The 27,659-nt window shown below is 44.3% G+C and overlaps 1 protein-coding gene across 2 annotated transcripts in view; it reads left to right on the forward strand.

Annotated features, from left to right (window-relative positions):
- ZBTB8B (zinc finger and BTB domain containing 8B) overlaps positions 1–17,698 on the forward strand; it is a 38,732-nt gene extending 21,034 nt beyond the window's left edge. For both annotated transcript variants that reach the window (XM_040468030.1, XM_040468037.1), the window contains 3 exons: positions 1,159–2,174; positions 13,417–13,595; positions 17,051–17,698. In XM_040468030.1, coding sequence (XP_040323964.1) covers positions 1,199–2,174; positions 13,417–13,595; positions 17,051–17,368 — 1,473 coding nt within the window. In that variant the 5' untranslated portion in view covers positions 1,159–1,198 and the 3' untranslated portion in view covers positions 17,369–17,698. The remainder of the gene's footprint in view (positions 1–1,158; positions 2,175–13,416; positions 13,596–17,050) is intronic.
- The last annotated feature ends 9,961 nt before the right edge of the window (positions 17,699–27,659 follow it).

A 27,659-nucleotide genomic window follows, 5' to 3' on the forward strand; every position in this document is an offset into this window, starting at 1 on the left:
CGAACTCACAAACTGCGAGATCATGACCTGAGCTGAAGTCGGACGCTCAACCGACTGAGCCACCCAGGCACCCCTGTGAGGCAGCATCTTTGACATCCACATGCCCACTGAGTAGAGAGTGCTCTTCTTTGGGTGCCCCAGTAAACATTTCATTGCTTTTCATTGCTCTGACCAAGCCACATGGCCATCTCTCAGCTAGTCACTGTGGTCAGAAGGTGGGACACGTTGATTGTGGTGGCCTCTATTATATCTAGAGCCTGAGGATGGGGCCAGCTTGATGCAAAACACATTGGCCAATGGAGTACCTGGGTGCCTCAGTCAGTTAAGCATCTGACGTTGGCTCAGATCGTGATCCCACCGCTCATGAGTTCGAGCCCCACATCAGGCTCTGTGCTGATGGCTCAGAGCCTAGAGCCTGCTTTGGATTCTGTGTCTCCCTCTCTCTGTGCCCCTCTTCCAATCACACGCGTGCTCTCTCTCTCCAAAATAAATAAAGATTAAAAAATTAAAAAAAAAATTCAAAACACATTGGTGAAGAATGGGGGAAGGGTGGTTCTATCAAAGCCAGAAAACCTACCAAAACCATAAGAATGATGAATGTGTGCTGGCTGGCCCACCAAATGCTTCCATAAAGTAGCAAAAGGTGTGTGCCCAGACTGGTAAGTATGGTCTCTGAGTTCCGTATCAGGACTGAACTATAAGTCTTAGATTTGGGTGTTATCTATATTTTGAGTCTTTAAAATTTTTTTAAATGTTTATTTTATTTTGGGGGGGAGGGGCAGGGAGAGATGGGGGACACAGAATTTGAAACAGGCTCCAGGCTCTAAACTGTCAGTAGAGAGCCCGATGTGGGGCTCAAACCCACAACATGGGGCTCAAACCCACAAACCACAAGATCATGACCTGGGCCGAAGTCGGGCGCTCAACCAACTGAGCCACCCAGGCGCCCCAGTGTCTGACTCTTAATATTGGCTCAGGTCCTGATCTCATGATTCATGAGATCGAGCCCCCCTCTGTGCTGTTAGCACAGTTGGGATTCTCTCTCTCCCTCTCTTTCTGCCCCTCCCCATTCATGCTTTCTCACTCTCTCAAAAATAAACTTTAAAACAAAAGGAAAAAGTAATTGGTGAATTAACTTCAAAAAAACAATCTTGGCAGAGATTCAGGCTACTCCAGAGCAGCAGCAGCTGGTGGAGACATGGAGATGCAGTCCTATCATGCCAAGCTCTTGGGGGAGTTGAATGAACAGCGAAAGAGGGACTTTTTCTGTGACTGCAGCATCATCGTGGAAGGGCGGATCTTCAAGGCCCACAGGAACATTTTGTTTGCCAACAGCGGCTACTTCCGAGCCCTGCTCATTCACTACATCCAGGACAGCGGGCGGCACAGCACCGCCTCCCTGGACATAGTCACCTCTGATGCCTTCTCCACCATCTTAGACTTCCTGTACTCTGGGAAGCTGGATTTGTGCGGGGACAACGTGATTGAAGTCATGTCGGCGGCCAGCTACCTGCAGATGAACGACGTGGTGAACTTCTGCAAGGCCTACATCAGGTCGTCCCTTGATATCTGCCGGAAGATGGAGAAGGAGGCTGCCGTGGCTGCAGCGGTGGCGGCGGCGGCCGCGGCGGCGGTGGCCGCTCATCAGGTGGACGGCGGGAGCCCCAGTTCAGGCAGGGAAGGGACCGCCTGTGACACCAAGAGCGTGGTCCCCTCTCCGGCCGAGGGAGAGGAGAGGGTGGACTGTCCAAGAGAGCCCCCTCGCAGTGACTGCAGAGGCTGCCACCCCCTGGAACTGGCGGCGAAGGACGGCCAGGGCAGTGGCCCAGCTGACAGTGACCTCTCTATTCTGCCCAAACAGATAGAGCCCAAGGTGGAGTTTGATGCCGACGAGGTGGAGGTGGAGTTGGGCGAACAGCTGCAGCCGTATGCCACCCCACTCAGCCTGGCCCACATGGACGAGGGTTTGCCCGGTGGCCAGGCCATCGACTTGGCTTACGGTAACTACCACGTGAAGCAGTTCCTGGAGGCACTCCTGCGCAATGGTGCCGTCCAGGGCAAAGGTGACGTGGACCATCACTTCTCTCGAAGTTTGGAGGGAAGACCAGAGGGTGCGGGAGGAGCCATGAGTGCCGTGATGGATGTCCAGACTGACTGGTATGGAGAGGACTCAGGTGAGCTCCATTCGCCTTCAGCATCTCTGCCGGTCACTTAGCACGCACACCTGTGCCTTACTGGCTCCCATCACCATGATCGTCAGCATTGCCATTGTCACTGCTGTCATCACCACCATCTCCACCACCGTCATCACCACCACATTATCACCACCACCACCAGTAGGTGTTAGTTGAGCACCTGCTGTGTGCAGGGCATTGTCTCTTCCTGTGTGTTACTATTTTACCTCTACAACTAGAGTATAAGGGTGTTGAGGGCAGTTTGAAGACGTGGGAAAAAATCTACTGTTTTTTTACTAACCAGCAGTGGGGCTTCAGTTAAATCAGTAAATCTCTTTGAACCCATTTTGTTCTGGAGATAATCATCCCTGCCTTGCCTTTCTCACAGCATTGAGGACCAAATGAGGTTTTCAGAAATTTTTCTCATGTACGAGAACATATTCTAAGAAATTTATTCTTCTCTGTGTTAACCTTGGTGCCTGGCACATAGTAGACAGGCAGTTTTGGTCGATGGTGCATCTACTTGAGAATATCTAAAATGAGTCGGCATTTGGCTTTATGTGAATAAATTTCTTATATCCTTTGGTAGGCTTTTAAAAAAATATTTAAGGGGCGCCTGGGTGGCTCAGTCGGTTAAGCGTCCGACTTCGGCTCAGGTCATGACCTCACAGTTTGTGGGTTTGAGCCCTGACTTGGGCTCTGTGCTGACAGCTCAGAGCCTGGAGCCTGTTTCAGATTCTGTGTCTCCCTCTCTCTGCCCCTCCCCTGCTTGCACTCTCTCTGTCTCTCTCAAAAACAAATAAATATTAAAACAAATTAAAACAAATTTAATGTTGATATATCTAAAGATGTGTCTGTTTTAATTAAATCATCAACCTTAAACTAGCTTTTATATCAAATATTTTACTTTTGTAGGCTTTTGTGTTTTAAGAGAACTTGGTTGTTCCCCTGAACATTCTGAGAGATGAGTTAACATGACTAACTCTCCTGAACAGGTGGGGTAATTGTGTTGTAAAGTGTCTTGGAGAGAGAAATAGATTTGGCCGCTACCTTACTGATGAAAGTACCCTATAGCTTCCAGAACCTCAAGCCAAGGAATTAATGAATCCCAATTTAAATTCACCCTTCAATACTGAGCAGTGAAAGTATTTTAGATAAGGGAGATCAGCTACTTTTATTTGTTACTAAGTGGCTGTCTTGAGATGTTTAATTTCATTTTTTAAAGCAAGAACGCTCTGTATGTCTGATTAAAACTAGGCTTGGAAACTTGAAAATGCTCTTTCTGATCCTCAGGGACACTGGCTTAACCAGCATTTAGAAGGTAGTGGCTGTTTTCAGTGAACACACTGTGGGAACGGGTTGAAATCTCATTTCCGTGCATGATAGCACTTCACAGACGGTGACCACCCTTTCACATCCATTAGACCCTCATGAGTTTGGCAGATGAGTGTGGAGAAACCAAGACCCACAGGGTTTGGTGAATTTCCTGAGAATGCAGAGCTGGTAAGTGGCAGAGCTAAACCTAGCAACCTGGGCTGGCTTCATTTCATTGAAACAAACTCTGAAGGCAGCACACGGATGTCAGTGCCATGGTTTTATCTTTCAAGCCCTCTGCCCATAAGCACAAGTATCAAGAAATAGTCTTCAGCTCTACGCCATCTTCATTCAAGTCCAGTCCCTCAGTCTGTAAAGTCAGGTTTCCAACTACAAGGTGCTGTGGCAAGGCAGCCCCCCCTGGCCCTGGCCATGCCTGTTGTCTGCCAGGTTTCGATTCCATTCACACGGCTCCTGGGTAAATTTATTCCAAATGCCAAGGCGCAGAGTAGGACTGATTTGTTTGGTCGTTCACTTATTTGCTCAAATATTTTGAGTACCTTCCTGGTGAAGATTCGAAGATAAGTCAGACATGGATCCAGCCCTCAAAGAACTGAGGGTGTCTTAGAGGAGATGGGATGTGTGTAATTGGCATCACATGATGAAAAGTCACCAGGGCTGGAAGACAGATGGAGGTGTGATTTTCACAGTAGTCCAGAAGCAGGAGAACCGGATTCCTCGTGGGAGATCAGGGAGGCATTTTGAAGGTGGCATCTGAGGGCAAGAAGAGACATAGGGAGAAATTGATTGGAGTCAGATTATGGAAAACCTTAAATGCTAAGAGGTAAGGTTTTGTCTGTAGGCATAGGGGAATTTTTGATAGTTACTGAGCTTGGACGTGGACAGGATCTGTGCTTGTGGGACATTAATTTGGCCCCAGCACCCGATGGTGTGGAGATGGGAGACAAGGGCAGGGAGACAGTCAGGAGGGTGTTGCGATAATTCTGTAGCCACATTGCTTATATCTGACGTTAGCAGACACTGCCAGATCATAAGGTCCTCCTGTAAAGTCTTCTCCCCCCAGACCTCCCAACCCCAGTTCCAGCACCTGCCATTGCTTCTTGGAAAGTTCATCTACATTCGTCACCTCCACTGTTTTACTTCCTACTCTTTTCTCCGCTCACTGTGGTCTGGCTTCTGCCCCCTCCACACCACTGACACTGCTGCCATGAGGTCAGTCATAGATTTGCTAGAGTCAATCCAGTGAGCGATTTTCAAGTGTTACCTTACTTGGCCTCTCTCAGTAGTTGACTCTGCCCTTTCTTTCCTTCTTGAAATTCTTTCTTCCTCTGGTTTCTGACACTGTGGGTACCCATTGCTCTTAACCTCTGCCCATTCCTTTCCAGTCTCATCACGGGGTCATTTAATGCCAGTGTGGCCAGTTCTCCATCATTGGCTTGCTTCTTCAACATCTTATCATTGCTGCTAACTAATTAATTAACTAACTCATCAGTTTGTTCTCTGTATTTATAGGTCTGATTCTGCTTTTTGTTTGCTTATTCATTTATTTGTTTTTTTAGGTTCCTTGGATGAGTGAAATAATATGGTGTTTGTGTTTCTCAGTCTGACTTATTTCACTTAGCATTATACTCTCTAGGTCCATGCATGTAGTGGCAAATGACATGATCTTATTCTTTTCTGTGGCTGAGGCATATCCCAGTGTGTGTGTGTGTGTGTGTGTGCGCGCGCGTGCACGCGTGCACACGCAAGTGTGCATATGCACCACGTTTATGTCACATCTTCTTAATCCATTCATCTATTGATGGACACAGGTTGTTTCCATATCTTGGCTATTGTAAATAATGCTGCAATAGACATAGGGGTGCATGCATCTTTTCAAATTAATGGTTTTCTTAAGCTTATTTATTTTGAGAGAGAGAGAAAATACGAGCAAGGGAGGAACAGGGAGAGAGAGAGTGAGAGAGAGAGAGAGAGAGAGCGCGCGAATCCAAGCAGTCTCCGTGCTGTCAGCATAGAGTCTGATGCAGGGCTCAAACTCACCAACCGGGAGATCATGACCTGAGCCGAAATCAAGAGTCAAATGCTTAACTGACTGAGCCACCCAGGTGCCCTCAAATTAGTGTTTTTGTTTCCTTTGGGTAAATACCCAGTAGTGGAATTTGAGAGACCTCCATACTGTTTTCCACAGTGGCTGTACCAATTTATATTCCCACCAACAGTGCACACGAGTTCCTTTTTCTCCACATCCTCTTCAGCGCTTGTTATTTCTTTTTGATTCTAGCCATTCTGACAAGTATAAATAAAGGTGATATCTCGTTGTGATTTTGATCCGCATTTCCCTGATGATTAGTGACGTTAAGCATCTTTCATGTGTCTGTTGGCCATCTGTATGTCTTCTGTGGAAAAATGTCTATTCAGGTCCTCTGCCTGTTTTTTAAATCATACTGTTTTTATGGTGTTGAATTGTGTAAGTTCTTCATATATTTTGGATATTAACCCCTTCTCGGATTTATCAGTTGCAAATATCTTCTTCCATTCAGTAGGTTGCCTTTTTGTTTTGTTGATGGTTTCCTTTGCTGTGCAAAAGCTTGTTATTTTTATGTAGTGCCAATAATGTATTTTGGTTTTTTCCCTCTTGCCTCAGGAGACATATCTAGAAAAATGTTGCTGTGGCCGATGTCAGAGCAATTACTGCTTGTGCTTGCTTCTAGAATTTTTATGGTTTCAGGTTTTACATTTAGGTCTTCAATCCATTTTGAGTTTACATTTGTGTATGGTATAAGAAAGTGGTCTGGTTTCATTCTTGTGCATGTTGCTGTCCAGTTTCCCCAGCATTGTTTATTGCAGAGACTGTCTTTTCCCCATTCGTGTATTCTTGCCTCCTTTTTCCTATATTAATTGACCATGTAAGTGTAGGTTTATTTCTGGGCTCTCTATTCTGTCCCACTGATCTGTGTGTCCATTCATTCAATCATTTAACAGATATTTATTGAGCACTGACTATATGCCAGACACTGTTCATCAGCATGAACAAAAGGTAGTCCTTGTCCTCATGGAGCTGATGTTCCAATGCAGGGAGACAGACAACAAACATATAAATAAGTGTATAATATGAAGAGAACAAAAGCAGGGGAAAAGTTGACAGAGAGTGAAGGGGATGCTATTTTGTTTAGTGTTGACAAGGAAGGCCTTTCTAACAAGTTGCTTTTGAGCAGAAGCCATGAGGGAGGAAGAGAGCAAATTGTGCAGGTAAATCAGGGAGAAGAACATTCTGGGAAGAGGGAAGAGCAAGGTGCAAAGTGCAGGTCACACTTGTCGGGTGAACAGCAGGGTGCTGTGGAGGCTGGAGTGGGGTGGGCGAGGCAGAAGGTGCTGGAGGATGAGGTCAGAGAATTTGGGTGAGCACGGATCAGCTAGGGCCCTGAAGGCCATGAGAAGACCTTTGGGTCTTACTCCAAGAAGGGATACCACTAGAAGTTCTCAGCCAAGAGTGACTTGAAATGACATATATTAAAAGGATCCGGGGCGCTCGGGTGGCTCAGTCGGTTGAGCGTCCAACTTCGGCTCAGGTCACGATCTCGCAGTTTGTGAGTTCAAGCCCTGCGTCAGGCTCTGTGCTGACAGCTCAGAGCCTGGAGCCTGCTTCAGATTCTGTGTCCCCCTCTCTCTCTGCCGTACCCCTGCTTGTGCTCTGTCTCTCTGTCTTTCAAAAATGAATAAACATTTAAAAAAATTTTTTAAAAAAGGATCCCTTTGGGTAGTGGTCTTCTTGGATAAGACTGGACTGTCTCTCAAGGTAGAACGAACCAGATGTGCTAATGGCTTATGTGAGTGGTATGAGAAAGACAGAAGTCAAGGATGACCCTAAGGTTTTTAGCTTGAGCAGTTGATTTAGGCATGTTATGTTTGTGACGCCTCTCAGATATCCAAGTGGAGATGCTCAGTAAGCAGTTGCATCTGTATGTCTGGAGTTCCGGGTTAGGGGGCGCATTCAGAGCTGAGATATAAATTTGGGAGTCATTAATGGGTCCATGGAATTTGAAACCTATATATCCCGTGAACACTTATAGGTGTAGAAGGAGAAGATAAGAGATTTAAGGACTGAGCCCTGGGGAACTCCAGCATGTCAAGGTCAGAAAAATAGGGAGAAACCAGTAAAGGAGTCTGAGAGGGGCAGGCAGTGAGGTAGGAGGAAAATCGAGAGTGATGGATGCCAGGAGGAGAAAGCGTTTCAGGAAAAAGGAGAAATTGACTATGTATAGTACTGTGTGTAGGCGGATTGAAAACTGATCACTGGGGAGGTCTTTGGTGGGTTTGACAAGAGCAGTGTCGATGAAGTAGTGGAGCAAGAGACCAAACGGCCTGAAACAGAGCTGGGGAATATAGATGGGAAGACAATGAGTATTGATGATTCTTTCAAGCAGTTTTGTTGTGAAGGGGACAGAGAAATGCATCAGTAGCCAAAGGGTCATATGAGGTCTAGGTTTTTATTAAGGTGGAGGATCTAAAAGCATGTTCGTTTGCTGATGGGAATAGTCCAGGAGAGGGGAGGATAATTGATGGTGGAAGAGAGGGGCAGTTGATAGATCGAGGGCAGACAAGGTCCCTGTACAAATGGCAGGGACAGTCTGGCTCTGCATGTGAGGAAGGACAGTTCGTTCGTAGGAACAGGAGTGAAAGCAGACCACATGTGTTCACAGGAGAGTTTGGGGGTAGCTGGGAGCATGTAGAGGTTCTCTTCTGATTGCTTCTCCTCAGTTAAAGCAGCAAGGATGGTGGCTGAAAGGAAGGAAGGAAGGGGCAGCGGGGGTGGAGAGCTGAGCAGAGGGAGGGTGTGGAATAGTCCCTGAAGAACCAAGGGCTCTGATATTAGTGCTCAGAGAGTGATGGTTAGATGGATTTGAAGTGAGACTAGAACACACAGTTGTGTTATTTTTCACCAGTGATGTTAGCTTGCCTTGTTTCAGGTATGGAATAGGCATAGATTTGTATTTACCCAGAATTTAGGTTTAACCAGGGGAATACAGATAGAGGGAGAGACAGGACTCAGGCAGTTGAGGGTGGATGCGAAGGAGTGATTTCAGTGATGGATTGTGGGTACTAAACTGGGGAAGGAGAGGCATGAGGATCCAAGGAGGTGAAGGACAGTAAAATGGCAGCATAGTCCATGGCTTGGTCCCAGCCAAGAAAGGACACTTAGGGGGTGAGCTGGAAAGATATGAGATGGTGACTGGGAAGTGGAGTGCTTGAAATGTGGACTGTGGAGCAAATGCAGTTATTGGCAATATCTTGGTATGGGGCCATGATTCCGCTCCCAACTATACACTAGCAGGGTGCTTTAAAAATATGCTTGGGAGGCACTTGGGTAGCTCAGTCAGTTAAGCATCAGACTTTGGCCAGGTCATGATCTCAGGGTTGGTGAGTTTGAGCCCACATCTGGCTCTGTGCTGACAGCTCAGAGCCTGGAGCCTGGAGCTTGGATTCTGTGTCTCTCTCTCTTCCTGCCCCTCCCCAACTCGTGCTCTGTCTCTCCCAAAAATAAATAAACATTAAAAAAACTTAAAAGATATGCTTGGGACAGAGATTGGACATTAGTATTTTTTAAGTTTCCCAGGTGATTCTTTTTTTTTTTTTTAAGTTTATTTAATTTGAGAGAGAGCATGAGTGACGGAAGGGCAGAGAGAGAGGGAGAGACAGAGAATCCCAAGCAGGCTCCACACTGTCAGCGTGGAGCCCGACATGGGTCTCAAATGCATAAACTGTTGAGATTGTGACCTGAGCCGAAATCAAGAGTTGAATGCTTAACTGACTGAGCCACCCAAGCACCCCTTTCCCAGGTGATTCTGATATGCAGGTCAAGTTGAGAACTCTTGGTCTAGGACCGGGTAGCTGACATGGGGTAGAAGACAAGGAGAAAAGGAGGTCATGGAACAGAGAGGCCAGGGTGTTGGGTCATTTTCAGTATTCACACCAAGAATTACGCTAGGAGTTATGTTGTGAAGGCAATGTGCTCAATCTCCATGGAATGACGAGGTGACGTCGGGGCTCCTAGATGACTATGATAAGGAGAGGTTGGTATGCTACTGATGAGGTTTTGGGGTGATGGTAGGGTGGTCTGGAGCTGATGGCCAAGAAGGAAGTCTTGAAGACGTCTTTGGTGCAAAAGGTGATTTTATTAAAGCTTGGGGACAGGATCCGTGGGCAGAAAGAGCTGCACTGGGGTTGTGAAGAATGGCTGGTTTTATAGTATGGAGTTTGGGAGGAGGCCTCCAGAGGGACTTTGACATGCTAAAGCAGACTCCTAAGGTACCTGAGGCCTTGCTATCGTCAAGCCAAGGTTGTTTTCCCTCTAAGTAAGGCATTAACATTAGGACAGTAAGGGTTTCCTGGAGAAATGTTATACTCTGTATTTGCCTCAAGTATTTGTCAATGGGCTGCAGGTTATAAGGAATGTAATTTTACCTGCCATTTCCTTCTTGGCTTTGTTTCCCACATCACTATTGAGGGGTGATGTTGGGGCTCCAGGAAATGGAGTCTATAGGTTTCTGGAGATTAGGCTGTGGATAAGATTGCCTTTTTCTTGCAATTTACTAAGATATTTGTAAACCCATGTCCTATAAGACTGTGATCTCTGTCAGCTGGCCATTTCCTTTGTCCTTAGGCAGCCAGGAGTGCCTAAGGAATATCACCCACGTCCCACCTGGGGAGGAGGGTGTGCTAGCTTGCATTTTGTCCTTAGCCCACCTCATGCTCTCTCATCCCTATCATTCGATGGTGTGAGCTTCAAAAGATCTTAAGGTTTTCGAATATGGAGGGAGGGACAGTGGTCTGGAGATGGCAGTGAAGCACAAGGAAGATCCTACTCACCTCCGACCCAGAGGTGTCAGGGTTATGGGGTAAGGGAAGCAGGGTGTTCAGGGGAGAGCCAGGTCTCAATTAAAGCAACAGGTCCAACTTGCTGAAGATTTGCAAAACTGTATTCTTCCCTTCTTTCCCTAAGTTCCAGATGTATCTGTCTAACCCAGATATTCCCCCATGGATGCTATGGGGCTGCCCCAAACACAGTAAAATCCAAACTGAACCCCTCATTGTCCCAGTACCTGCTTTTTCTCCTGTGTTCCCTGCCTCAGTTTATTCCACTGTCATCTACCAAATCAATGGACCCACAATCTGTGTCATTTTGAATCTTCTCTTTCCCTTCTCTCCCCTCCCCCATGTGGTCACTGCATGCTGTTAGCTTTACGTCTCTGCTTTAATTCATGACATCTCTCATCCTGTCCCCCTCTCTTCCTGCCTTTCATCTTGCCTCTCTTAAATCCTTCCCCTGCATTGCCCTCTGAGGGAGCTTTTAAAAGTCAGATCTGACCATGTACTCCCCCTCCTTAAGAGTCTAGCTGCTTAAAGAACAAAGTCCAAGAGGGATACCTCGGTGGCTTAGTTGGTTAAGCATCCAACTTCGGCTCAGGTCAATCTCAAGTTTGGTGAGTTCGAGCCCCGTGTCAGGCTCCGTGCTGACAGCGCGAAGCCTGAAGCCTGCTTCGGATTCTGTGTCTCCGTCTCTCTCTGCCCTTCCCTCACTCGTGCTCTGTCTGTCTCTCTCTCAAAAATAAACATGAAAAAAAATTCTTTTAAATCTTGCTCAAAGATCACTCTTCTGTGAAATACTTTTCTGAACTCCTAGAGAGAATTCATTACTTTCCTGTCTATACTTCTTCATCACTTTGAAATTTGCATGTGTTACATTACATTGTATGAATTTGTTCACATGTCTTTCTGTCCTGCTAAACTTAACTTCTTGAGGGAGGAAACCGGTGTCTTGGTAATGATGGACCTTGTTAACGCAGTGTTGGGCATTCAGATGAACGTCTGTGTTGGTGAAATCGGATCATGAGAGGGGAAGGGGAGTGTGCTAATTCTTACTTTTCTGGTGGAGAAATAGTTAACAATTGGTTTTTCCAACGACTAACACTGGACCCATTTTACTTAATGTTTTTGTAGATAATTGAGAAGAAAGGTAAAGTATAACACCAGGCCGGTGAGGATAGATGGCCAGAAGGTTCCACAACCCCTGAGGAGGGAGCAGGAAACTGGCATCTCAGCCCCAGTGTGACCAATGAGAACTAAAATAATCTAACATATGTATATAGTGATGAGCCACGAGCTGCTGCTTTTATTCTAGGAAACCGCTTTGGACTCACTATAGATTATGAAGAGTGTTAGGCATTATCGGACGGGAACTAGAAACCAGAGAAAATCTCCACCCTTATGTAGAATGATGTCGGGTTCTCACCTGCGGTTCAGCTTGCCATACCTTTGGCAACACCTTGGAAGAGACCAAGCCCAGCTAGGTATCCCGAGAAGGTCCCAGAGAAAAGGAGTTACTCCAGTGTGGAAAGAAAACACAGAAGCCTGGCCTGCTTCATCAGTAAGGACACCAAGGACTTGGTGTTTGTGTTTATTGACGATGGTGACAAAAATGGCTGATATTTATGAGCCCTTACCATGTCCCAGGTGCCGTGCTTTAGGTGTTACTTCATTTCATTCTTACCGTGATCCTTTAAGGTGGGAACTATTATCATCCGTATTTTACATACGAGTAAAGTAAGGCGCAGAGAAGTTACGTGAGATGTCCAAGGTCACACGGCTGGTAAGTGGTACAGCTGGGGCCTGAACCCAGGCTTCAGTGCCTGGAAAGCTTGAGTCACTAGTGCCTTCCTATGTGACGTGATATGGCCAAGGTCTACAAAAAGTCCTGAAGGGCGTGGATAGAGGGGACACATCTTGGAATACTGTAGTAAGGGTAACTCGGGAAACTTGAACAGTTTTTATACCTGGGGATTAATTGTGTTGCCAACCATAATGGTTGTACAAGTAAGATGGGGAAAAAAAGTTGGAAAACGATTTAAGTGAATCCCTGGATAGTTGATGATTTCAGGTAGATAGAGTTAATACGAATTCTAGTTTACGGTCTGTGTCATAGCACACCATTTCTGCACATGCCTGGAAGCTGTTCTTAGGAGCTCCTGTCAAAGAGAGCGTGGATCCTAGGGGAGAGAGAGACAGAGAGAGACAGAGAGAGAGAACATGGATCCTGATCCAGGGGTGTGATCCATCAATAACAGAGGTTTCCAAACTTTTGGGGGTCATGAGATCAATCGAGGAGGTCTGTGTTAGTCAGTTCAGGCTGCCACAGCAGAATACGACAGACTGAGTGGCTTAAACAACAGAAATTTGTTTTCTCACAGTTCTGGAGGCTCAGAGCCCAAGATCAAGGTGCTTGCAGGGTTTTTTTCTTCCTGGCTGGCGGACAGCTGCCTTCTTGCTGGTCCTCACGTGGCCTTCCCTCTGTGCATGAACAGAGAGAGAGTGAGATCTCTGGTGTCTCTTCCTCTAATTATAAGGACACCAGTCCTATCAGGGTAGGGCTCCACCCTTAAGACCTCATTTAACCTTAATTGCCTCCCTATCTCCAAATATAATCACACTGTAGTTTAGGGCTTCAATGTATGAATTGGGGGGGATGCAATACGGTTCATAACAAAGTCTCAATCAGCGTTGTCTTAAAATGAAATCAAACAGATTGACTGTTATTTTGGGAAGCTTTTCCACTTGTCCACTGGAAGACACCACTGAGGTGGTGATGTAAGCTGTATCTCTAACTGAGCCACAGAGGTTGAAAGCCAGTAAGAACTGTATGGCATTCCTTGCCATCCTTTACCCTCCGGCTGATGGGGAGCCAGACAAAGACTTGGAATTTGCAGTGTCTTGCCGTTGGCTGGTGGTAGAGTTGATGTCCTCCCTCTCAATCTGGGCTGGAGGAATTCCCCAGCTCCTGATCACCTGTCGGAGGGTGGCTAGTGTCATTGTTGCTTACAGTGCAGCTAAATCAACCCATTTGGTTCCCCAGGTGATGTGCTGGTGGTCCCCATCAAGCTCCACAAGTGTCCTTTCTGCCCTTACACTGCCAAACAGAAGGGCATCCTTAAGCGGCACATCCGCTCACACACAGGCGAGCGGCCCTACCCCTGCGAGACGTGCGGCAAGCGGTTCACTCGACAGGAGCACCTGCGGAGTCATGCCCTAAGCGTAAGTGTCTGGACTGGCAGGTCTCCTGTGGTGAGGGCAGCGGGGGACACGGGGGAGGGGGTTCCCGACATCTGTCTGAAGTAAGGGTAAACCAGCCTGTCTTTTGGGGCGCCTAGGTGGCTCAGTCAGTTAAGTGTTCAACTCTTGATTTCGGCTCGGGTCATGATCTCACAGTTCGTGAGTTTGAGCCCTGCATCAGGCTCTGAGCTGATAGTGTAGAGCCTGCCTGGGATTCTCTCTCTCTTTCTTTCTCTCTCTCTCTCTCTCTCTCTCTCTCTCTGCCCCTCCCCTGCTGGCTCTGTCTCTGTTTCTCTCTAAAAAAACAAAAACAAAAAACAACAAACAAACAAACAAAACCTTAAAAAACGAACAAAACAGTTTGTCTTCTGTGTCTTTGTCCACTGGACTATTTTCAGAGAATTTTAAACATATGTTTCTACTAAATTAAAGCTGGGTTGGTAGCACTTAGAGAAAGTTAAAACTTATATGATTACAGACCAGTTTTCTTAGACTCAAGAAAGTTTAGATCCTAGTTAGGGATGGTTGTCATAAGGCAGAGAACAGCGGGGCTTGGACAGGGGATTGTGGGTCTGTTCTCACCAGTGTGATACTAAAGGTGAGAAAGCTGTATCCTCAGTTTCCCACCTAATGCCAGTACCTGGACATAGGGAAAGGACATGCTGCCCTTCATAAGGCCAACTGTGGGCAGCAAACAGGGCTCCAGACCAAGGTGACCTCCCCTCCCACTGGCTACTCCCTGGGAGCCCATCTCCCAGGTGAGTGGTTAATTCCCACCAGCTAAAAGGCATTCAGGCCATTTAGGAAGGCATGTATTTAAGATCATCTTTGAGCAAGGCAATCAGTCTTTGGGAAATCAAACATAAAAATGGGTTTGGACTTCAAAGGACACTATCAAGCATGTGACAACCCACAGAAAGGGAGAAAATACTTGTGAACCATTTATCTGCTAAAAATCTAGTAACCAGAATATATAAAGAACACTTTCAATTTAACAATAAAAAACAAATAACCAGATTAAACAATGGATGTGAAGAGACATTTCTCCAAAGAAGAGATACAAATGGCCAATAAGAACATGAAAAGGTGCTCAACATCATTAGTCATTAGGGAAATGCAAATCAGAGCCACAGTAAGATACCACTTCAAATATACTAGAATTGTTATCATCAAAAAAAAAAAAAAAAAAGTGTTGGCAAGGATGTGGAGGAATTGGAATGTTCAAACACTGTGGATAGGAATGTAAAATGGTGTAACCAATGTGCAAAACAATTTGGTGGTTCTTTAAAAAGTTAAGCATAAAATTGCCATAGGTCCCAGCAATTCTACATCAAGGTATATACCCAAGAGAACTGAAAGCATGCATTCACACAAAAAAGTACATGCCCACAAATGTTCACAACAGCATTATTCACAGTAGCCAAAAAGTGAAAACAACCCAAGTGTCCATCAACTGATGAATGAATAAAGAAATTGTGGTCTATCCATACAATGGACCCTTATTCAGCCATAAAATGGAATGAAGTTCTGATACAGCTACAACATGGATGAACCTTAAAAGCATTATGCTGCTTGAAAGAGGCCAGTCACAAAAGGCCACGTATTATATGATTTCATTTATATGAAATATACAAAATGTGCGGACTCATGCATATAGAGTAGATTAGTGGTTAGTAGGGGCTAGAGGGGTGTCGGATGGTAGCAGGGTGACAGTTTATGGGCACACGGTTTCTTTCTGGGGTGAGGAAAATGTTCTGGAATTAGCGGTGCCTGGGTGGCTCTGTTAGTTGGGCATCGACTTCAGTTCAGGTCATGGTTTGTGAGTTCGAGCCCCGCATTGGGCTCTCTGCTGTTAGCACAGAGCCCGGTTTGGATCCTCTGCCTACCCCATCCCTCTGCCCATCCCACCTGCCCTTCCCCAGCTCATGCTCTCTCTCTCAAAAATAAATAAACATTAAAAAAGTGTTCTGGAATTAGATGGTGGTGATAGTTGCACAACCTTGTGAGTGTACTAAAACCCATTGAATTGTTTGCTTTAAAAAGGTGAATTTCGGGGCAACTGGGTGGCTCAGTTGGTTGAGTGTCTGACTCTTAACTTTGACTCAGGTCATGATCCTAGGGTCATAGGATCGAGTCCCACGTTGGGATCCGTGCTGTGCATGGAGCCTGATTAAGATTCTTTTTCACTCTCCCTCTGCCCTCTCCTCTGCTCCTCTCTCTCTCTCTCAGGAAAAAAAAAAAAAAAAAAGGTGAATTTTATAGAATGTGAATTATGGGTTTGAAAGAATCCAGACTTAAGATAAGTACAAAGTTACTGACTGCCTCTGCTCTCAGGGCTGGCCCCAGCACACTTGTCTGAAAGTAGCTTCATTCCATGGTCTTAAGTTTTTGTTTGTCTTTTTTCCTCCTCAATTTATATCTCCAGTCTGTGTTGGCAGCAACAGGTCCCTGGAGCCCCTAAGATGTTTCATTGATTGGAATCCTCATTCCCTCTGTCTTTCCACATTATACAAAGTCCAGTCTACTGCAGCCTAAAGACGTGGTATTCAAAGGCACCATCAGGTTGCAAAGGTCATGTACATATTCTGGTTAGCTCAAGTGCTGTGGGGTGGGTGTAGGAAGCCCAGAAGACCCCATGGAAGACAGGGACATTGGCCAGGATGTAGTGGCAGCTCCAGCAAGCTGGGTATAGTGCTGTTGGCCCTTGTCCTCCACCATTTCTCTCTGTCTCTCCCTCTTGTGTCCATCCTGCATCCAGAGTCTCTACAGGAGAGGCTTTGGTTCACAGAGCTCCTTTAGGCTGGAGCTCCTGAATAGCGCACACATTAGACAGTCCCTTATATGGAGGGGGCCCCTGGGGCTGCTGCCCTGAGGAGTTGCTGCATGGGGTAGGAGATCAGGTTCCTTTTTCTAGTATGCAAAGCGCTTCTCCTAGGTAAGGAATGTATTTATCAATGAAGAGTTAAGAATGAGACATCTGCCACATATGGAGAAGATACCATCTAACAAGTCTGCCTCCCTAATAACTAGATAGTCCCAGGTACAGAAAAAGCCATGCTTAAAATCCCCATCAGTTTCCTGAATGCTCTTTATATGCTAGACATAGGGATATAGTAACAAACGTGACAGAGAACATGAATGAGAATGGTCCCTGCCTTCTTGGAGCTTATAGTCTAGTGAATTTACCAATAATTTGTTAGAAAATCAACAAAGGAAGGAGTATAGGTGGGAATATATAGCTGGGGACCTAACCTGACCCAGAGCATCAGCGAAGAGTTCCTTCAAAGGTATTAGTAGTAGCGGAGGCCTTGGCAATGGGGGGTGGGCACGTTCCTCGCATATCCAATGGCCTTGGGGTGGAAACACCTTCGTGAGGCTGAGGCTGTGGCAGAGAGAGCAAGCAGGAGAACGTTTACTGTGTCTGCTTATAATTTTAGGTCCATAGATCCAACCGTCCAATCATCTGCAAGGGCTGCAGAAGAACCTTTACGAGTCACCTGTCCCAGGGACTGCGGCGCTTCGGGCTGTGTGACAGCTGCACCTGTGTTACAGACACACACGATGATGAAGACGATTTGATGCCCATCAATCTTAGCCTGGTGGAGGCCTCGTCCGAAAGCCAAGAAAAGAGTGACACAGACAATGACTGGCCAATCTATGTGGAGTCTGGTGAGGAAAATGACCCCGCTGGAGATGATTCTGATGGCAGACAGCAGATTCGGCCCAACTTGTCAGATCAAGAGACACTTACGTAGCGGAAAATTCTGGGGGTGGGTAGGGGGAGAGGTTTTAGAATTTGTTGTTGCTCATTCTATGTTCGAAAGCCACCATCTGTCCAATTTTATGGAAACCCGAGAGGAACATGTTTTCACTGTTACTATCGTTACATTTTTGTTACATTACACGGGGAAGGTTGGATTTTGTGACTCAAAGGACTGATGACTTCTTAGTGGAATGCCCTTGCTTTCTGAGGGCTTTGTTGAGTTAATTCTGAGTGAATTAATGCTTGCCCCAAGGCTTCCCATTTTTCCTGTTGTGCACCCAAACTCTGGTTAGGAGAAAGACAAGAAAGTCCCCATGCTTGAGACATTTAATTGTCTCATTCCTCTAGATTCCTTTTTTTTTGTCAGCTTTTTTCTCTGGAAATGTAGGCAAAAATATTTTGACATAAGTCTTACCTTTGCCAAGCTTCTCCTGATGGATTCCATATTTTAATTTTCTGGTGAAGTATTTTTTTTTTTAACATTTATTTATTTTTGAGAGACAGAAGGACAGAGCACGAGTGGGGGAGGGGCAGAGAGAGAGGTAGACACAGAATCCGAAGCAGGCTCCAGGCTCCGAGCTGTCAGCACAGAGCCCCACATGGGGCTTGAACCCATGAACCGAAGTTGGACACTTAAACAACTGAGCCACCCAGGAGCCCCTCTGGTGAAGTCTCAAAGACAAAGCTTCACTGATACAAGGCAGGCAGGGCTGTTTGGCTCCATGAGTGTAAAGATACTTCTAAGACTTCAGTTTTAATGGCTGGGAGTATTTATGTGCACGCAAGCATGGAAATGAGCTGAGAGACTCCTGGGCACTCTGACTTGCCCAGCTAAATTCAACTTTAAGTTAGTCCTGAGAAAGGAGACTGTGAGCCCAAGTCTGGGTGGTTTCCCTGTTTAGTTTGGGATCTGACCGGTCTGCACACACAGATAACCTGTTTTGTGATCATAAAACAAGTCATTTGGATGAAACTCAAACCCCTTCCCTGTGTTTTCCTGCCATTTTCAAGAGCCGCTGCTGTGTAATGTGGAAATGTAGCCCCTGCTGACGGCCTTCTACTTCGATTATGAATAGAACTTTAATTGGAGGGAAAGTGTGAGCCTGTATAAACAAGTTATATTTCTAAATCGTTTGCCTTTTAAAGTTTATTTATTTATTTTGAGAGAGAGAGAGAGAGAGAGAGAGAGAGAGAGAGAGAGAGAGAGAGAGAAAGTGAGTAGAGGGAAGGGGCAGAGAAAGAGGGGAGAAAGGATCCCAAGCAGGCTCCGGGATATTAGCCCAGAGCCTGATGCAGGGCTCGATCTCACAAACCATGGGATCATTACCTGCGCTGAGATCAAGAGTCAGACACATCTTTTACCTTTTAAAAGATCCTCTGGAGGGAAAGAGAAGATTGGTAGAAGAACATGTTTTTAAAATCTTTGCAGCAAACACAGTTATTCTAACAGAAGAGGCTATACTTCTTTAAAAGGCTGAAGAGCAGGAAATATTAGGGATTAAGGGATATTCAAGGCACTTTCATAATTTTGTCTTATATTAAAGACATAAGACAAAAAGATAAAGACCTAAAGATAGATTTTTAAAAATTATTTATGTATTTATTTTAATTAGACTCCACACCCCACGTGGGGCTTGAACTCATGACCCTGAGAGCCAGCCAGACACCCTCCAAAATGGATTTTTAAAAGAAATCCCTTTTTCTTCCTTTAATTTTAGTCTACTTGTGTTTCCAAAGGTAGTGAAATCACCTTTCTGCCTCTTGAGCAAAAATAATAATAATAATAATAAAAAACATTATCAATTGGCTTGTGAATGTTAATCATTGAAGAGTTCAAAATGTGCTTAAATCATCTTCTCAATAGAGGTTAGAACTCCAGAATGGTATTACTCGAACTGTGGCCCCCAGACAGCTGGTCTGTGAATTCTTCGATACCAAACTACACAGCAGGATCATGTGTTGGCCTGTAGTAGGTTGGAAACCTCAAAACTGGTCTTTTACCACAGATAGTTTGAAAATTATTGTTCTAGATCAAGAGTTGAAGACTAGAAATTATCAAGGACCAGAAACACTTTTCTTACCTGAAATGGAAATATTAGCTGTTGTTTAAAAGGAGGGATCTTCGCAAATGGGAAACCTAATCGATTGTGTAGAAGGTGTACTTTGCAAGGAGTTAGGTTTGATATTTTTGCTCTGTTGAAGTTATTTCTGATGGTGTTTTTTTTTTTTAAAGATTTTATTTATAAGTAATCTCCACACCCAACATGGGGCTCAAACTCACAACTCTGAGATCGAGAGTTGCATGTCTCATCAACTGAGCCAGCCAGGCACACCTAAATTATCTCTGGTGTTTTAATGTGACTTTTCTACCTCCCAGTTCAACTTCTGTGCCCACTTTCTTTGGTAGAGCAACCTCTTCAGTGACTCCATGACTTAATCACATGGCTGGGTCCAAAGTAAACACATTTACACTAGCAATTTCACTTTAGGACAGTGACTTTCAACTGCGGGTGATTTTGTCCCCCAGAGGACATTTGGCAATGTCTGGAGGCATCCTCAACTGTTACAACTCAGGGCAGGGTACTGCCGGCAGCCGGATGAGGTTGATGTTCAACATCCTACAACGCATAGGATGGCCCCTTATAACAAAGGATTTTCTACTCCAAAATGTCAGGAGTACCAAGGCTGAGGAACCTTACCATCAGATAAAGTTGGATTTTTAAAATGACCTTTAATGAGTGAACTTAATTTTGTGTTATGTTTTAGGTTACCTTTTACCTTCATAATATTTAGTAGGCCCTCATGCTCCCACAAGTCTTGGAAAAGAGTGGAATTAGTAAAATCAGGAGCTGAGGCTAAATTGTTCATAACTTGCCTAAGCTCTAATTAGGTTTGTGATGTAGAAACTTAGAAATTCTAGGAACACCTGGGAGGCTCAGTTGGTTAAGCGTCCAACTTTGGCTCAGGTCATGATCTCATGGTTCATGCGTTCAAGTCCCGTGTCAGGCTCTGTGCTGACAGAGCTCTGTCTCTCAAAAGTAAACATTAAAACAGAAATGAAGGAAGGAAGGAAGGAAGAAAAGGAAGAACGAAAGGAAGAAACTCTGATCTGATTCATACTCCCAGAACCATTACTAGGTTCTTGTCATTTTAGCACATTTTATTTTATTATTATTTCTTTTAATGTTTATTTATTTTTTGCGAGAGAGAGAGAGACTGAGCATGAGCAGAGGAAGGGCAGAGAGAGAGGGAGACATAGAATCTGAAGCAGGCTCCAGCCTCTGAACTGTCATCACAGAGCCTGATGTGGGGCTTGAAGTCACAGACTGCGAAATCATGACCTGAGCTGAAGTCAGACGCTTAACCAACTGAGCCACCCAGGTGCCCCTATTTTATTATTTTTTTTTAAAGTTTATTTATTTATTTTGAGACGAGCGCACGCATGCACATGAGCGGGGAAGGGGCAGAGAGAGGTAGAGAGAATCCCAAGCAGGCTCTGTAGTGTCAGCACAGACAAACTGTGAGATCATGACCTGAGCCGAAATCCAGAATGGAACGCTTAACCTACTGAGCCACCCAGGTGCCCCTTATTACATTTTACAGTAGCAAAATTACTGGGAGGAAAATGGAACATGAAGCTTAATATTTAAATTATTCTTTCTGGGGCACCTGGGTGGCTCAGTCGGTTAAGCGTCCGACTTCGGCTCAGGTCATGATCTCACGGTCCGTGAGTTCGAGCCCCGCATCGGGCGCTGAGCTGACAGCTCGGAGCCTGGAGCCTGTTTCAGATTCTGTGTCTCCCTCCCTCTCTCTCTGACCCTCCCCCGTTCATGCTCTGTCTCTCCCTGTCTCAAAAATAAATAAATGTTAAAAAAAATTAAAAAAAAAAATTATTCTTTCTGTAATGTCTCAGATTGTTGCATTTCCAATTGGCTGTTTCGAGTTTGTATGCTGACTTTAGTACTAACTGGACCACTGAATTCTATCACTTTTAATGGAGATAATCCCTTTATTTAGACTATCGAATCATAAACTATCCTCTGTTTTAAATTTATGTTCACAGTTAGCGGTCAGTATTTATAATTGCACAGTGTCTTTGGGGTGTAATTAATGGGGCTGGTGACATCTCTATAAGTAAATTAATAGTTGGGTCCAACACAGACCATTAATGATTTATTTTATATCTGGCGTCTTTCTGGCACCCTCTTCTTCCCCTCCTCCCCCTCCTCCCCCTCCTCCTCCTCCTTCTTTTTTTTTAAATATAATTTATTGTCAAATTGGTTTCCATACAACACCCAGTTCTCATCCCAACAAGTGTCTTTCTGGCACATTCAATCCAAGTTCACAAAGAGATTATTTGTCTTATGTTAGATACATTGCATGGACAGTAACAGAATTCTTATTGGTAATGGAATTTAAAAATGGCATCCATGGGAAGTTGTTTCTTTTGGGGGAAAGGGACAGACCTTCATAGCAAGGGTTGGAAAGGAATGTAAATGAGGCTTGTATCTGTAATAGACTAAGAAATGACATAGAGCAATGGGACTTCTGGTCATTTGGTAGATAGATGCCATTTTGATGTAAATATTTTGGTGGTCACTACATTTGGAATATTCCTTGAGAAAACTACTGACCTGGTGGTTTGCAAAATATTGTGAAATTGAGTATTCTGGGGGTTCAGAATACACGATGGGTTTTTGTTGTTGTCATTAATTGATGTTGTGATAAACTGCTTGGGGAAAAAAGCCATGTGTATGGCTGCATGTGCTGATTCTGAGGGCAGTGGGAAGACTGGAGTGGCCTTTGGTCAACTGAGTTCATTGGACTTATAAGTTTTTTTATGTGTTTCTTGTGCATTGATAATAGAATGACCTCTGTGAAGTCTAGTGTCATGGGGTGGGAGGGGCAAAGGGTTGGGGTGTGTGAGAAGTTCCTATTGCACTCTGTTTTGAGCAGCACCACTGTACTTCCTGTCGTTGTTCGTCTCTTGTAGCTTGCTTTGTGCTTTCATGTGGCTGTGCTGTCTTCCAAGTCCAAAAAGGGGCACTTGATTCAGTTGCTTATGATGGACAATGTTTTCATGGATTTTTATTCAGTATTTCTGCTACATATGACTGTGCTCCTCAAACGTTTCATTGTAGTGTGGAAAAATTGAATTCTTTTCTTCAGATAATGCTTCTAGAGGGAGAAATGAAAAGGTGTTTTTTTTCTTTTTTGTTTGTTTGTTGTTGTTGTTTTTTTTTTTTTTTTGGCAGGAGGAATTTGGTTGGTTCCTAACACGCCCTAGTTTTAAATAGTGACAGTAACTCACACTATTGTGATCAGAGGAGATGGAACCTTCATAACTGGAGGACTTCTAGCACCTGCTCTGACCTCCAGGTAGATTATTTTACTACCCCCAATTCTTCATTGACAACTCTGGTTTGAGGGAACAATTTTATATCCGTCATTTGATTTTTGGACCTTTGTCAGTAGCATGTTAAAAATTGGGGGGTTAGGGTGGGGACCGTGTGCTTGGGTAGAGAAGGTTCAGTAGGAACAAGCTCGGGGATTTTAAGGGAAGGCATCAAGTTGAGATATATGTCTTGGTGACCTAATGGAGATGGATTGTCCATCCTGCAGACAGTGAAGGGTACGATCACGAGTCTTTTGGAAGCAGAAAACCATGCCACACAGTGTCACATCTCTCGTAGTCCCTGTGGAGCATCCACTACGAAACAAAACGAAACAAAACAAAACAAAACACGAACAAGTAGTATACGATGCCCTCCGGGGGTCTACTTAGGCTCAACTGAGCATTTAGAAACATTCATACTCTGAAACTGCTACACTTGGTATCATCGGAGTCACTTAGAAGGATGTGGGATGAGGAGCACAGCTCAGCAGCAGGGCAGAACTAGATGTTGCTCTTCTACGGGAGTCCCTACAACTCTCTGTGTGTCGTAGCTTCAGAGCAAGGAGACGGACCCACGTCAGGCATGTATGGAACCTATCCTGGCTAAAAGCCTCTTGTCTCCTGGGAGCAAGTGTCGGTTATAACCACTCCATAGACATATTTTCCAGGGTCCCCTCAAGAGATATGTCTGTTCCAAGAGTCACTGTGCTCAGGGAAGCCCAGAGCTGTGGCTTCCTCTCGGGCATTTATAGTTCTCCCAGTCTGGATGCAGTTTACCAATTAGGGGTCAGCTCTACCATATGTAATGATTCCAGCAACATACGTGATGCACTATTCATTAGGCTGCCAGGGGAACAGAGCTGGAAAGTTAACGAAAGGTCAGATTCTCATATGGAAGGGGAAAAGGTCCTGTTAATCCATTACCAAGCAGTATGCTGAGCAATTGCACAGCAGATACCCCACCTAGTTCCTATAACATGCAGCCAGAGGAATGTCCTATTAAAATATAGCCGACACCAACTCATTTTCTTCTCTTGAAGGGTATTCATTCTTTGTGTTTAGCAGCTTGTGGTGAACACGCAGTTGGCAAGTTTTCTGAGGAATGAGTAAGAGTTGGATAAATTGTCAAAATGGTCCCACGAAAAGGCCATACATCCTTTGGTGCTACTAATAGTAGGCAGGTATAGTAGGACATTCCAAAAGGACATTATTGAATGGACGTTGTGGGGATTCCATGAGTCACACATTGATGGGAATCTATGTCCTCTGGGCAACCACAAACACTAGGCTCTTGGTAACAATGCCTCTTATTGCTGCCACGCGGTACTACTCTTGCTTGCTTCTGTTGCTTCTGGAAGATCAGTAAGTGGAGATAGCTGGCTATTTATGCAATGGTTATCCAACAATTATTCATGGAGTCCTTGCTGTATGTCAGGCACTAGGGGTACACCAGTGAACAAACTCCCTGCCCTCAAGGACTTTGCAGTGTGTGGTCAGGGGGACTAGCAATTAAGCAGCTACAACATAGGTCTAGGTGTGACAGTGGGGCAAGGATGCAATGGGGGCTCTGAGAGAGCTTGGGTAGAACACCTGCCCCATCTAAGCAACTGTAATTGTGGTCCTTCTCATCCGGTAAACTTCTGTCTCTGGGATATAATTTATAAGCACTACAAAATTTTTTTTAATGTTTACCTGTTTTTGAGACCGAAAGACAGAGCATGAGTGGGGGAGGGGCAGAGAGAGAGGGAGACACAGAATCCAAAGCAGGCTCCAGGCTCTGAGCTGTCAGCACAGAGCCTGACACGGGGCTCGAACTCACGAACCATGGGATCATGACCTGAGCCAAAGTCAGATGCTGAACCGATTGAGTCCCCCAGGCACCCCAACACTTTAAATAGTTTCTGACACTTCCTGCCTTTTCCAAACATGGTGGCTTTAGACATCAACAATGTTTAGATTACTTGTTTTATTAAGGGATGCACAAATATTGTAAGCATTTCAGAATATCCTACTCTTTAGAAAATATGCATCAGATGCTATGGTTTTCATATTCAAACACCACTCCCACCATTCCCACCACCACCACCACCACCACCACCACCACTAAATAACTTCCCATTATCCTCATCCCGTGTGATAAGATAGAACAAGGTATTGTCACTGTGACAGATGTGGAGGAGCCCCATTGTGTCTGGATTGGGTCTTGGCTGGCCATGTTAACTAGTTAATACCCCGGAAACCAGATAGCTATGGAACAGAGCCATTCAATCAAAGAATTAGAAAAATAGAAAGGACTTTAGGGATAGTCTAATCTAACTCTATTTTACAGAGAGATGAAATGACTAGTCCCTAGTTCCCACACAGCTAGTTAGGGTCAGAGACCAGTTCCTGCCAGGCCAATGCTGATAATAAACATGTTGGGGCAGGCAGCAAAGACCATCCATAGATAGCATTAGTTTCCTTGGGTGCCCATCAGACTAAAATCACAGAAGAGGAAAATGCTCTGACTCTGTGTGATCATGGCTTACATTCTTGTAATGCTTAGACAGGAAGAGGGCAAATCACATGCTGAGAATGGGGAAGTTACTTTAATTTCTGTGCCTGTAATACCTACACATATCTGAACAACATAAACCACCATCAACACACACACGCACACACACACACACACACACACACAGGGCAAATCAAAATCTTTATTGCTCACTTATTTAATATGTATCATGTATTTGACTTTTTAAATAGAGGTTTTTTATTAAAGATATTTTTAAAGTTTATTTATTTATTTTGAGAGACAGCACAAGTGAGGGAGGGGCAGAGAGAGAGAAGGAGACACAGAATCCCAAATAGGTTCTGCACTGTCAGCATGGGTTCAAACTCATAAAACCATGAGATCACGATTCTGAGCTGAAATCAAGAGCCAGATGCTTAGCTGACTGAGCCACCCAGGAGCCCCCACAAGAACAATCTTATCTGAAACACAAACCACATATTTTATTTATTTATTTTTAACGTTTATTTATTTTTGAGACAGAGAGAGACAGAGCATGAACAGGGGAGGGGCAGAGAGAGAGGGAGACACAGAATCGGAAACAGGCTCCAGGCTCCGAGCCATCAGCCCAGAGCCCGACGCGGGGCTCGAACTCACGGACCGCGAGATCGTGACCTGGCTGAAGTCGGACGCTTAACCGACTGCGCCACCCAGGCGCCCCTGAAACTAAATTTTTCTTTGGATTTATGTGAAATCAGATTGAGACACCCTAGTGACAAGTTTATAATAGAAACAGCCTTATCCTGGTTCAGGAAAAAGGTTTGTTTGTTTGTTTGTTTTCTTCATTGCTCATTTTGTCTTCAGAAACCAATGTAATTTAACTATTTTCTATACTTGGAGAATTTAAAATTGACCTAAGTTAGATAACTGGGAATGTTGGAATGACTAAGTTTGAAATGGTTAAGGCAGTTGTAGAATGAATGAAATGAATTGAGGATTGATCCCCTCACATGAATGAGTTAATAAACCGTCGTAATTTAAAGTTAGTTAACTTTTACTCAGTGCAATTATTTTACGTGAAATTCTAATGAGGAATTCTATGAATAAGATATTAGTTAAATAAACAAAGAAAGCTGTTAAATAGAACTCTAAACAGAAGCAGCTCCCATCAAACATCTTTTCACAACTTTCTGTCCCTTGGTGATAGGACCAATTACTTCCTTAAAAGAGACAGTTTCTGGGCAGAGAATCCCAAGCCAGGACACCTAGATTCTGTGACAAGACTGCCCACTGTTTGATGAGTGAGTAATGCAGAACGCAATAAGAGGCAAAACTAATGGCAGGCAACACAAAAATCAGAGAAGACACAACCATTCTAAGCCCTGAGCTCTACAGTCACACACTTTGCAACAACTCTTAGAAGGAAAATAAAAACTGACTTGATCTTTGGCCGTCAAGTCTTACAAAGGCACTTGTCAAAACTGCTATCAAAAAAAAAAAAAAATTGAGAGAGAAGATGAAGTTGGAAATGATTCTGACCATTAAAACAACAGCAACTGAGATCTTTTTTAAGGAGGGGGAAACCTGCTTTTTGGAACCAAGTTGGTCTTTATGTTAAAATGGCTATGTACAAAGTCTGTTTATATGATTCATTGTTGTCTGGGTTATGTGTTGATTTGCTATTTTTACTTTTTATATATAAAGAACTAAAAATAAGAGAGAATAAAGTAATACATTGGTGGATATAATCTATATAATATAGATCTAACTTCTTGTTTCTGTTGTCTCGACATTCCATTTTTAATGTAAACCTTTAAGACGTGCATATTTTTGTTTTGAAAGTTATTTCTGCTTAAACAACAGTGTCAAATATTTATCCTTTAAAGATAGGAAGGTGGTTCAGTTTTAGCTATATATTGGTATAATTTTACATTTTTTGAAAATGTTTAGGCTGGGTTTATTTAAGATTGGCTGGGCTTACTGCCAGCTCTTGAGAAAACCTATAGTTTTTAAGAGTCCCCATAACAATATATAACTGCTAACAGTAAATACACTTTCCATCTGTTTGAAGACTCATTAAACTTCATTTAATAATAGAAAAAAAAAGTACTATCTAAAACAGAAGTTGGGCCGAATCCTGCTTGCCGCCTGTTTTTTTGCAAACAAAATAAAGTTTTATTGGAACACAGGCACACCCATTCCTTCCTACATTGTATAAGCCAGCTTTTGTGCTATGGTGGCAAAGTTGAGTGGTTGTGACAGACATCTTTCATGTGCAAAGCCCCAAATAGTTACTCTCTCGTACTTTACAGAGTGTGCCTACCAGCGATCTAAAATGTTGGTTGGCACAAGAGATAGATCTATTATACCTTATATAGGATAGTGGGCATCACTAGG

This window comes from Herpailurus yagouaroundi, unplaced genomic scaffold, assembly GCF_014898765.1.
Source record: "Herpailurus yagouaroundi ecotype Mexico unplaced genomic scaffold, PumYag 77, whole genome shotgun sequence".
Lineage (NCBI taxonomy): Eukaryota > Metazoa > Chordata > Mammalia > Carnivora > Felidae > Herpailurus > Herpailurus yagouaroundi.